This window comes from Podarcis filfolensis (assembly GCF_964270895.1).
Source record: "Podarcis filfolensis genome assembly, chromosome: 2".
NCBI lineage: Eukaryota > Metazoa > Chordata > Lepidosauria > Squamata > Lacertidae > Podarcis > Podarcis filfolensis.
In genome coordinates this window covers 27827517-27840452 of record NC_139605.1, presented here as the reverse complement: position 1 = coordinate 27840452, position 12936 = coordinate 27827517, and the positions used below count along the sequence as shown (strand labels likewise).

Genomic DNA, 12936 nt, shown 5'->3' with positions numbered 1-12936 from the left:
CATGTTTGTGAGACATAAAGTATCTGTTGTAAGCACAACTACAAAAAGTGTCAATTTTTTAAAAAAACTACCAAAGTCCTCCCTAAATTTAATAAGATGAAAAAATGTTTTTTAATAATTCCAGTGGCACGTTGAAAATCAACCAAATATAAGCTTTCAAGGTATGAGCTTGTGTGTGTGTATTTAGCCTCCCTAAATATAGTCAAGGATTTAGCAAACAGATATTACATGCATTTAGATATTACATACCTAAGCTCCAAGGGTTAAACCACAGAGCCTAGGGCTTGCCGATCAGAAGGTCGGCAGTTTGAATCCCCACGACGGGGTGAGCTCCTGTTGCTCGGTCCCAGCTCCTGCCAACCTAGCAGTTCGAAAGCACATCAAAGTGCAAGTAGATAAATAGGTACTGCTCCGGCGGGAAGGCTGCTCTGGTTCGCCAGAAGCAGCTTAGTCATGTTGGCCACATGACCCGGAAGCTGTACGCCGGCTCCCTCAGCCAATAAAGCGAGATGGGTGCCGCAACCCCAGAGTCGGTCACAACTGGACCTAATGGTCAGGGGTCCCTTTACCTTTCAGCTCCATAGAAGTTAACTGAGAAGCAAGCCCCATTAACATGTATTAAAGCTTGTACCCTTGCTCCCCCCCCCCAGACATAATTCTCAATTCTTCAAGGCCAACAATGTTCCCAAACCACCACCACTTCTGAGTACTAAATCACATGCAGAAAATTTGGCTGAAAGTCAAAAGACTTCACTGTTTTACATTTTCTGTCAAGGAAGTGTTACACAAGGGGTCTACTCTTTAATGTCTCAGCAGCTGCACTTTTCTGGGCTGAAAGGTTCGGTTTTAAATTGTATTTTTTTTTTAATGAATATTTATTAAGTTTTCCAATTTTATATAAACACAAAAAGAAAAAGAAAAATATTAAAAACAATTCAGTTTCAATAACAGTTTTTCAATCACATGTTTCTTTGACTTCCTCATACCTCCCCTTCTTGTTCTCTAGTTCAATTTGTTAATTCAGCAAATCCTATTCTCTTAACATTCCTTTTAGAATATCACCTTATTTTCCACTCAGCTTTTTTAAATTTAATAACAAAAACAATTATAATCCCCATTATCTTTATCATAACAGCTAGAGACCACCAAAGTTCAAACCAACATCTTTTCAAAGTTCATTAATTTTATAATATTTCTGTAGATATTCCTTAAATTTCTTCCAATCTTCTTCTGCTGACTTTTCTCCCTGGTCGCGGATTCTGCCGGTCATTTCTGCCAGTCCCATACAGTCAATCAACTTCATCTGCCATTCTTCCAGAGTGGGTAAATCTTGAGTCTTCCAGTGCTTTGCTATAAGTATTCTTGCTGCCGTTGTAGCATACATAAAAAAAGTTCTGTCCTTCTTTGGCACCAAATGGCCGACTATACCCAAGAGAAAAGCCTCTGGTTTTTTCAGGAAAGTATACTTAAATATCTTTTTCATTTCATTATAAATCATTTCCCAGAAGGCCTTAATCTTTGGGCACGTCCACCAAAGGTGAAAGAATGTACCTTCAACATCCTTACATTTCCAACATTTATTATCGGGCAAGTGATATATTTTTGCGAGCTTGACTGGGGTTATGTACCACCTATATATCATTTTCATAATATTCTCTCTTAGGGCATTACATGCCGTAAATTTCATACCTGTGGTCCATAACTGTTCCCAGTCAGCAAACAAGATGTTATGTCCAAGATCTTGTGCCCATTTAATCATGGCTGACTTAACCGTTTCATCCTGTGTATTCCATTTCAGCACCAAGTTATACATTTTTGACATGATTTTAGTTTTAGGTTCTAGCACTTCTGTTTCTAATTTAGATTTTTCCACCTGGAAGCCAATTTTCCTGTCCAAATTATATGCCTCCCTTATCTGAAAATAATGTTGCCAGTCTCGGACTTTGTTTTTTAATTTCTCAAAGCTCTGCAGTTTCAGTCTATCCTTCTTGCTCCAAAATTTCCCAATATTTTGGCCAACTGGCCTCCATATTGAGTTTTTTCTGAGCTTTCGCTTCCATTGGTGACAACCACCTTGGGGTTTTGTTTTCCAGTACATCCTTGTATCTAATCCAAACATTAAACAAAGATCTCCTAACAATATGATTTTTAAATGCTTTGTGAGCTTTAACCTTGTCATACCACAAATATGCATGCCATCCAAAAACATTGTTAAAACCTTCTAAATCCAAAATGTCCGTGTTTTCAAGAAGCAGCCAATCTTTCAACCAGCAGAATGCTGCTGACTCATAGTACAGCCTGAAGTCTGGCAGGGCGAAGCCACCCCTTTCTTTTGCATCAGTTAAAATCTTATATTTTATCCTAGGCTTCTTGCCCTGCCAGACAAATTTAGAAATATCTTTCTGCCACTTCTTAAAACATTCAATCTTGTCCACAATTTGTAATGTTTGAAACAAAAACAACATTTTAGGCAATACATTCATCTTTATAGCTGCTATTCGACCCATCAAGGAAAGCTTCAAATTTGACCATATTTCGAGATCTTTTTTCACTTCTAACCAGCATTTCTCATAATTATTTTTGAATAAGTTCCCATTTTTAGATGTCATGTTAATCCCCAGATATTTCACCTTCCTCACCACTGATAAACCTGTTTCATTCTGAAATTTCTCTTTTTCAAACAATGTCATGTTTTTCTCTAAAACCTTAGTTTTGGTCTTATTCAGTTTAAATCCTGCCACCTGACCAAATTCTTGAATTAATTCTAAAACTCTTTTAGTACTAGATTCTGGCTCCTGTAACGTCAAAACTATGTCATCTGCAAATGCTCTCAATTTATACTGTTTGGCTCCGACCTGGGTTCGGTTTTAAATTGTAAGTCAACCGAAATTCTGGAATTATTGTGGCTGGATAACGTGTAAAGGGGTCTCTTTCCAGAACATGATAATTTAGGATTAATTCAAATAAGGCTTCGGGGAAAATGTCCATAAAAGAATGGCCCGTTTCTGTTTTGCCCTCTTGAAACCGCCCCGTTTGGCTTTTCCGAAGCGCGATTTCCTGCAGGAACTGTTAAAAGAGGGCAGGGTGCAATAAGCGGCGACCGACGCCAAATCACTTTTAAAACACCTATTAAATAAGGCATATTTTATGAGTTTCGATCAGAGCTACGAGCAGCCAATGGGAAGCGACATTTACGTATTAGGGGCGGGGAAACCAGGTGCCTCGCCCGTCGCTACGACGACGTTGGCGGCGCGACGTCACCAGGAAGCGAGGGGGCCGCTCCCCATAATGACTGACGCTCCGGGGAAGCTATGGCAACGCAGGCCCGGCGTCACGTGAGCGAGGGCGCCGGCTTGTTTTGCTACGTGGAAGGCGGAAGGGCTTTGGCGCATGCGCGGGCTGGTGGGGGGGGGGAGCGTGCCGTCGGCGTTCCTGCCTGGCGAGCTGCCTTATCCGGGTTCGCCGTCGCTTCTCTCATGGCGGTCGGTGTCCTGCGGGGCTTCGGCTGCAGCAGCTGCGGCTAGAGGAAGGGGGAGCGGGAGGGAGGAGGAAAGGGAGCGCGCCGGTCGTGAGCCGTGGCGGGGGCCGGAGCAGCAACGGCGTCGGGGGCGGCGTCGGCGATGAGTTGGTTCAACGCCTCTCAGCTCTCGACCTTCGCCAAGCAGGCTCTGTCTCAGGCGCAGAAGTCCATCGACCGGGTGCTGGACATCCAGGCCGAGGAGGAGGAGGAGGAAGGCGGCGAAGCGGCGCAGGGCGGAAGCGCCCCGTCCCGACCGCGAGAGGCGGGTAGGTGGAGCCGCGGGGAGGACTCGCCTCAGACCCCGCAGCCCTTCAGGCGAGGCGGGCGGCTGAGGGAATCGCCGAACACCACCCCCTGCCTCGTCCGCAGCCGCCCGTGGTTGTGGTCAAGCGAGGAGGGTCTCTGCACCGGCCCTGACTGGCGTGGCCAGTCCTTTTCCTCGCCTCGGGGGTTATTTGGTTTTATTTTCTCCTCCACCCCGCTCCCAAACCACCCTCCGGCAGCGGTTCTCAACCTGTGGGTGCCCAGATGTTGTTGGACTACAGTTCCCAACACCCCTGACCCCTGGTCGTGTTGCCAAGGAATGATGGGAGTTGTAGTCCAACAACATCTGGGGACCCACAGGTTGAGAAACACTGTCTGGTGCCTTTCAGAGGCTTTGGCTAAGATGGGGGGTGGGGGGCAGGAATTATTGGGTTGTGTGTGTGTGTGTAGCTTATATTGTGATTTTATGTTGTGAACCGCCCTGAGATCTACTGGTACAAATAATCAGTGCTTTTTTTCTCCTAATAAATGTTTAGGGGTACTCTCATTTTGACTCAAGAAAATCACCATTGTATAGTTCGAATTGGGAAAAATAAATACAGTAAATGGACAAAAGTACAAAGATTCACAAAATGTTTAGGGGTATGCATAGCCCCAGAAAAAACCACTGATAATAATAATAATAATAATAATAATAATAATAATAATAATAATAATAAATATTCTTATTGCCCTCCAGTGCATGTTCGCTTTTTTTAGTAAGCTCCACCAGATTGCAATGGCACTTTCTGCATAAGTGTGAGTAGGACGGTGCTGCAAGTTGTCTTCCATAAAAAAATATTTGCTGTTTTCCAATATGCCTGCATATAATCTATAAGTTTCCCTCTGTAAGTAACAGGCATAGTAGTGGCATAAAATAAAAAGATACGACCTCACATTGTTGCATCTATACATGCCCATCCTGTCAGTCTTGGTTCCACTCTCCTACTTCTCTCTTGACCTGGTAATTGCCTCATTCAGTTTTCTTTTGATACACTCATTTTTATTTTTAAAAAGCTCCTCTTTCTTAGTTACATGCTTCCATTCCTTCCTTCACATAACTTCAAGTTATGAAGTTGTTTCTTGCCCTGCCCCACGTCAAGGGATCAGGACAACAGGGTAAATAACAACACAGACGGTTGTTGCCTTGTTAGGCTGTGTATGTGATAAAGGGGAGCCTTGTGTCAGTTTATGTTTATTGGTTAGCTTTTATAATACTTTAAGGCTGTTTCCAACACACATACATCAAGTAGAATAGAAACATTGCCACCCAACCCCACTCACCATGCCCCCCCCTTCTTTTTCTTTCTCCCTTTTCTTTCTAATGTAACACTAATGTCTCAACAAATGGAACTGATTCGTAAAAAATGTAACTTGAAAAAATGAGACATTGCACATACTTTTGTAAACCAAGAAATCTTTAATTAAAAATATGTTAAAAAACAAAAAGACTGTTGTTCTGTATTTGCATTGTGGTATAATTGGCCCTGTTCATGCCTGCGTTGGTCTTATCTTCTACTTAAGATCATACATAGCTACTCTGTGTTATTAACTTCAGTATAGCCATTATGTTGTACAGTAGCTAGTCCCAGGGGGGCTTTGGAAATGTTTTTCTCAAACAGTGGCTTCCATACCACATGGCAAAGCTTGAAATGGGTTAAAATATTGACTGTCTATGGTACTGAAAAGCTAGTGAAAAACCCTATTAATTTTAGTCATCAGATACTGATTAAATTTAATTTTGTGATCTTTAGAATGAAAACTTTATCATCACATTATGGTTTACCCCCATTCCCACAGGGACATCTGGGACCCTTTCTTCAACTCACAAGCCCAGCCCGTTGTACCACTGTTGCTTCCTTAATGTATCTGTACTAATTTCTTGGCACCTAACTAGACAGTAGTTGCTATCAGCCACCCCCATTCACATCTCCAAAGTAACATTTGGCAAAATAAATAACTGATGTGTCATTGTTTCTAGCATTTCCCACTCTTGTTTGTTGCCTGCTGCTTACATGAGGGTGATCATTAAGCATGAAGGCTCTGCATGCATTTTATTTTACTGGCAGGCTATGTGAGAATGTGAGCTAGCAGTAGTCACAGGATCCTATAAATGGTAGCAAGGCCTTCAGCTTCATTTTTCTTTTGCATATTTTACCTGACACTGTCATATGTTCCTTTCCAAAAACACAGTACTATCCTCTCAATGAGCATGTGGTTATCCTTCGGCTGCCCACCATGCCAGACTTCCACACATCATCTCCTGCCTAGAGTCTCTACGGTATAGAACAACCTTGCACAACCTGGTGCTCTCTAGGTATTTTGGGCTATAACTCCTATCAGCTTTGACCATTGGACATGCTGGCTGGGGATTACGGACTTCTCCAAAACATCTGGAGGGCACCAGGTTGGGGGTGGCTGCCGTATGATTTCTGAAAGAAGAGTCGTTGACATCATTTCTGCACTGTTGTGTTAGTCTGAAATCAAGGGTGTTTTTGTCTGTGGCTTATTTATAAAATATTTCAAATAAATAAATAAGGCACATTTTAGAACAAAGACCTCACAAGGAGGTTTCTGTCACATAAATATAGAATCGTAATATGTAATAATAATATAAAAAGGAACATGCCTTTCTCTGGCAGTCCATTCTATTACACTGTTTATGTTGTCTCGGAGTGTTTTACACAAGCCTTTTACCAGCCCTCATTCTGGGTGATAAAGAATTATTGTGCCTGTTTCAGTATGTTTGTGCATGGTGTTGCCACTTTAGCAATTGTTGGTCTTGGATTCATATTATCAGTTCTTGCTCTTTCCTCTCCCTTCCTCACACTCTTATTTGCACACTTCCTTATGTATTTACTTTATAATTTGACTTGTGTGCTGTTTCCTCCTTGCGTCATTTTTTCCTGTTGATTATCTGAAAAGCCTTTCATTTCAACACTTACTCTAGGTAAAGGCATCCATGTAGATACAGATGCCGACCTAGGCCCCTTTGGGAGAAAGGGCAGGATATGAATCTAATAAAATGATGGCTAAAATCCGGAGCACCACATGGCTAATTCTATGCGCTCAGCAGGGCTGTTTTCAAAAGTTGTTTTAATGCAATATTGGGAGGACATTGGAGAATAGCTGTTTAATTAAAAAACAACAACTAAAAAAGTGCTGCTTGGTTGTAATCTCTATCTTTTTAGCATATTGGGTGATCAAATGTAAACCATTGCCCAGACTTATTGAACACCACACAACTAACTCTTGTTTGTATTAATCCCACAGCTGAGATTTATTCCTATACTTACCGTATTTTTCGCCCCATAGGACGCACGGGCCCATAGGACGCACCAAGTTTTTTGGGGGGGAAATAAAGGGAAAAAAAATTATTTCCCCCCCCCAGGCGCTTGTGGTGCCGGCAGCGGGGAGAAGCGCTCTTCTCCCCGCAGCCCGCTTTCAGACCAGGTCCGGGGACAGCGGGAAGACGCGCTGCGCCTCCCAGCTGTCCCCGGAGCTTGCGGGGCAGGCAGCGGGGAGAAGCGCTCTTCTCCCCGCCGCCGGCCTTGAGATCAGGTCCGGGGACAGCAGGGGGACGCGCTGCGCCTCCCAGCTGTCCCCGGAGCTTGCGGGGCAGGCAGCGGGGAGAAGCGCTCTTCTCTCCACCGCCCGCCTTCAGACCAGGTCCGGGGACAGCGGGAAGACGCGCTGCGCCTCCCAGCTGTCCCCGGAGCTTGCGGGGCAGGCAGCGGGGAGAAGCGCTCTTCTCCCCACCGCCCGCCTTCAGACCAGGTCCGGGGACAGCGGGGAGAAGCGCTCTTCTCCCAGCTGTCCCCGGAGCTTGCGGGGCAGGCAGCGGGGAGAAGCGCTCTTCTCCCCGCCGCCCGCCTTCAGATCAGGTCCGGGGACAGCGGGGAGACGCGCTGCGCCTCCCTGCTGTCCCCGGAGCTTGCGGGGCAGGCAGCGGGGAGAAGCGCTCTTCTCCCCGCCGCCCGCCTTCAGATCAGGTCCGGGGACAGCGGGGAGACGCGCTGCGCCTCCCTGCTGTCCCCGGAGCTTGCGGGGCAGGCAGCGGGGAGAAGCGCTCTTCTCCCCGCCGCCCGCCTTCAGACCAGGTTCGGGGACAGCGGGGAGACGCGCTGCGCCTCTCCGCTGTCCCCGGAGCTTGCGGGGCAGGCAGCGGGGAGAAGCGCTCTTCTCCCCGCCGCCCGCCTTCAGACCAGGTCCGGGGACAGCGGGGAGACGCGCTGCGCCTCCCCGCTGTCCCCGGAGCTTGCGGGGCAGGCAGCGGGGAGAAGCGCTCTTCTCCCCGCCGCCCGCCTTCAGATCAGGTCCGGGGACAGCGGGGAGACGCGCTGCGCCTCCCTGCTGTCCCCGGAGCTTGCGGGGCAGGCAGCGGGGAGAAGCGCTCTTCTCCCCGCCGCCCGCCCTCAGACCAGGTCCAGGGACAGCGGGGAGACGCGCTGCGCCTCCCTGCTGTCCCCGGAGCTTGCGGGGCAGGCAGCGGGGAGAAGCGCTCTTCTCCCCGCCGCCCGCCCTCAGACCAGGTCCGGGGACAGCGGGGAGACACGCTGCGCCTCCCCACTGTCCCCGGAGCTTGCCCCACTGTCCCCAAACCACTTCGGGAGACAGCGGGATGGCGGCGTTCCGCCTCCCTCTGTCCCCCGACCTTGTGGGGCTGGCGCTGGGGCTCTCCCCTCTCACTCTGCAGGCTTCAGCGAAAGCCTGCATTCGCCCTATAGGACGCACACACATTTCCCCTTCATTTTTGGAGGGGAAAAAGTGCGTCCTATAGAGCGAAAAATACGGTATGTTTCAGGAATATTATCCAACATATACAGTGGGGGGGGGGGGGAGCCCTGCTGTACACTCTAGATCTGCACTAGAGCTTCCTGTGGTCAGGTATGGGTACATTTTGCTCATGCAACACCAAAAAAAGTATTGGTGCCAAGTATGAGCATGCTGTTGCATGAAAACAGCATACAACTTTAGCTGTCAGCTATCAAGAAATCAGTGTGGTTTTGTTTATAGTGCCGAATTTTGAGCCATATCTAAATCATTACAGGTTATTCATTGGGGGGAGATTGTGTCCAACCCCAAGGAACCATTCTTCCTTGTGTGGAGACAATGTTGGATAAGTAGGTCATAGCTGCACCAAAGATGCTTCAGGAAAGGATGTAATATCAATGTGTGTTTATGCAGAAAAAAGTGAAATTGGGGCTAATGACACTTCACTATTTGTGAAGTCTGTACAATGGATTTAACTTCTGAAATTTGATTTTCCCTTTCCTCTCGTTGTTTTAGGAACAACTTCTCTTACGAGCGGAGGATGGGATACTTCTACCTGGGGAGCCAATGCAGATACAGAATCTCAAAGTCAGCCAATATCATCTCCTACAGCCATCACCAAGCCTGTTAGGAGGACTGTGGTAGATGAATCAGAAAACTTCTTCAGTGCCTTTCTCCCATTAACGGATGTTCAGAGCATACAGCAAAGTCCAGTGGTGTCTAAGCCACCCACCAAATCGCAGCGACCCAAAGAAGAAGTAAAAAGCACACTAGAAGAATCTCTGCATGCTGACCTGCCAGAAACAGAAGGAAAAGATTTCTCTGTGATTTCACCTGTGGAACTGGGAAACTTCAGTAATTCCCAGGAGAAGTTAGAAGAAGGTAATTCAGTACGTGATATCGATGGCAATCATAATGAAGATGAGCATGAGGAAAACAACACTAAAGACGCGGATCAAGAAGCATCTGCTCAGAATCTCAAGGTAGCAGAAGCCACTGCTATTGTGAAAGTAAGTTCAGGAAGTGAAGAACCTGGTCATATGCCTGACATCTCCACACAACCTCTGCCTGCAGAGACAAAGAGTATAGGTTTGGAAACTAAAGAGCGAAAAAGTGAGGATCGGCAAAGCAATACACCTTCACCTCCAATTAGCACTTTCTCCTCAGGGACGTCGACAACTAGTGACATTGAAGTTTTGGACCACGAAAGTGTGATAAGTGAAAGTTCTGTAAGCTCAAGGCAAGAGGCTGCCGATTCGAAAGCTAGTCTTCACCTGATGCAAACTTCTTTTCAGCTTTTATCAGCATCTGCTTGCACAGAATATAATCGCCTTGATGACTTTCAAAAATTGACTGAGAGTTGCTGCTCCTCTGATGCTTTTGAAAGGATAGACTCATTCAGCATGCAGTCTTTAGACAGTCGGAGTGTGAGTGAAATAAATTCAGACGATGAATTGTCAGGTAGGGGATGCGTTTCGGCATCTGTAACCCTCAGCCCTTCAACACTAAAATCTGAAGAGCCTGAACCTATAAAAAGCAAGTCTGACCAAATCTTAAGTGAAATTATTGCACTACCCACAGAAGAAACAGAAATGGAGGAAAGTGGGAGAAGCGCGACACCTGTTAACTCAGATCAGCCAGACGTCTTGGCTGTTTCTGTGCAAACTGATGGACAGATTCAGAAAGCGGAGGTGGCAGTACATTGGCCCAGTGCTGAAAAGCTGTCAAGTGTAGAGTGTGAAAAAGAAGAGCTTTGCAAGGTAACCCCAGAACTGACATCATATACATCTTTCTGCTGCCCTGTTGATATGGTTATTCCCTTTTTATGTTTGGGAGAAGAGGTGCAGTAAGATTATTCAGTTAGATTGCTGAAGGCAGCACGATTGCAGGCCTCTTTCTGTTTTGATGTCATGAAATTACCCTTTAAATAACAGGATAATAATAATAATAATAATTTATACCCTGTCTGTTATGTGTGCCGGCGTGGTTGCTCGAGAGCAATCAGGCAAGACTCCCTGTTGGTCTTTTCAAGGCTTTATTATCTGTCCAAAACGTTCACAATGCAGATCGACTCAATTCCATGTCTGCTCGGTCGCTAGCAGAATCTGGGAGTCGGCGGTCCTTAAACTTTCCCCAGCAGAGCAGTTTTTTGACCCGCAACCTATGCCTCCCCTCTCTGTGCGTAAGCCTTCTGCGCAGAGAGGGCGTGGGCAAAGGGGGACCTGCTTCCCCTGCTTTGCTCTGGTTCGGTGTTGCGGCTCTCCCTTGCATCTTCCGAGCCCTGCATCCCTTCCCCACTGGAGGCGTGGCTTCGCTCCTCCCCGGAGGACGAGCTGTTTCTCATGATCTTTGCCTGGTTCCCTATAACCTCACTTCTCGCAGGAAGGGAACTGCCAGAAGGCCCTCGGAGCTGGATCTCAGTGTCCGGGCTGAATGATGGGGGTGGAGACGCTACTTCAGGTATACTGGGCCGAGGCCGTTTAGGGCTTTAAAGGTAGAGCTTGCTGATTGTGTGCATTTTTTGTATATATCTGGTTACTCTAGTATGTATACAGTGTTTGGGAGGCTGAGGAGATGTGCATAAGGATTAATGATGCATGAGTATCTTTCTAGTAAATCAACCAATTGGGAACCTGTGAATTAAATTGTAACGATCATAAATGGTACAATAGCTTCAGTTTCTTTCAAGTGCATTTAAAATCGAAGATGAATAATCTGTCCATCAAAACATTTCCATTGGAAATCAATATGGATCAATAGCCAGTGATCTCCGCCCACTTTCCACAACAGAAATCTTATTGTTCATTGGAGTTTCTCCTTCCTCTGCTACCCCACAGCCACTCCTACTGCACTCGCCCCCCCCAAAAAAAAATCTACTCCACCTGAGTTTCCTACATAATTTATTTTTATTACATTTATATCCGAAGAGCTCAATATAATATGCATGGTCCTCTTCTGCATTCTGTTCTCACAACAACCCTCCCTGTGAGGTAGTTTAGGCTGAGAGAGTTAACCCAGAGTCACCCAGTAGGCTTCATGACTAGGAATTTGAACCTCAGTCTCTCCAGACCTTCTCCAGCACTCAACCACAATCCATCACCACATCTCTATGTACCATATTCAGTTGATTGTATCTTAACAGATCAGAACTTAAAATGAATTAGGACTGTGTAGGAAAGACTAAAAAGAGGCACAGCATCTATGACGTAAAATGTCTTTTTTGCTTAAGAAAATACTTGAGTGAAACTTTGGGCATTGCTTCTACGATGTTGCCCAAAGAGATCTATCTTTCAACCTTCTTACCTGGCTTCTGTGTCTTAAATCTTCTTCAGATTATTGATTCACTGACGGAAAAACTGGAAATGAGGGAAACTCGCCTGTTAAGTGTTAGTAAAGAGAAGGCACGCCTAGAAGAAGCTTGTGATAATCTTAATGAGTAAGTTTCAAATGACAACATTCATCCTTTGGCTCTTCACATCATGTGAAAACATTGTGAACCATTTTTTTGTTTGATAAATGCATTTGGTTGGCCTTTTGTATAATGTAGCTTTTGTGTAATTTAAGCTAAACGGATTGTAGCAGCCCATTTAAAAACTTGAAAGGGGTTGATAGATGTCAGTGACTGTATGGAACTGAATTGAATTCATTTTAATTGCTGATTAAGTAATGTAGCCACAAGGTGATATTAATAAAGCCCCATCTTTTTCCCATGAGCTGCCTCAATAAGCATGCTTCTAGGGCAGGCTTCCTCAAACTTGGCCCTCCAGATGTTTTGAGACTACAGTTCCCATGATCCCTGACCACTGGTCCTGCTAGCGAGGGATCATGGGAGTTTTAGGCCAAAAACATCTGGAGGGCAGAGTTTGGGGAAGCCTGTTTTAGGGGCTTGATAAGGGCTGTACTCCATAGTCATATAAGAAAAGCATGATGGGGAAAAGCTTGGTTATGTGAGGTCATGGTTATACGTTGTTGCATGAATGGAGCTCCTCAGATGCTAGTGCATTGTTAAGTGCTTTTGGGGTGGGTAGAGGAATACTGGAAAGCAAAACAGATTCCTGTGATGTCCATTGGTCTATTTATTCAGATAAAAAGTTGAAGGATTGAATTAGAGAAGTAATTCCTCCTTGCTTTTCTTGTTGCCTTGATCCCTCTCAGGAGAAAGAGGGTTTGCAGGTGTGAGTGGGGGGTGTACATTTGTATGAATAAATTCTGCTTCCCATTTGAAAGGTTACGCACAGTCATAATGATGGAAATGTTTTATGTTTAGTGAAATCATCAAGATGAAAGAAGAGAACAGTAGCATTTCATCTCTTAAAGAGGAGTTTGCTCAGCGAATAGCA

At 45.6% G+C, this 12936-nt stretch overlaps 1 protein-coding gene across 1 annotated transcript in view; it reads left to right on the top strand.

Annotated features, from left to right (window-relative positions):
- Window positions 1-3346: 3346 nt before the first annotated feature.
- TMF1 (TATA element modulatory factor 1) overlaps window positions 3347-12936 on the top strand; it is a 25482-nt gene continuing 15892 nt past the window's right edge. The window contains exons 1-4 of the mRNA XM_083604067.1: window positions 3347-3786; window positions 9113-10356; window positions 11929-12032; window positions 12864-12933. Of these exons, the coding sequence (XP_083460193.1) occupies window positions 3621-3786; window positions 9113-10356; window positions 11929-12032; window positions 12864-12933 (1584 nt within the window). The 5' untranslated portion in view covers window positions 3347-3620. The remainder of the gene's footprint in view (window positions 3787-9112; window positions 10357-11928; window positions 12033-12863; window positions 12934-12936) is intronic.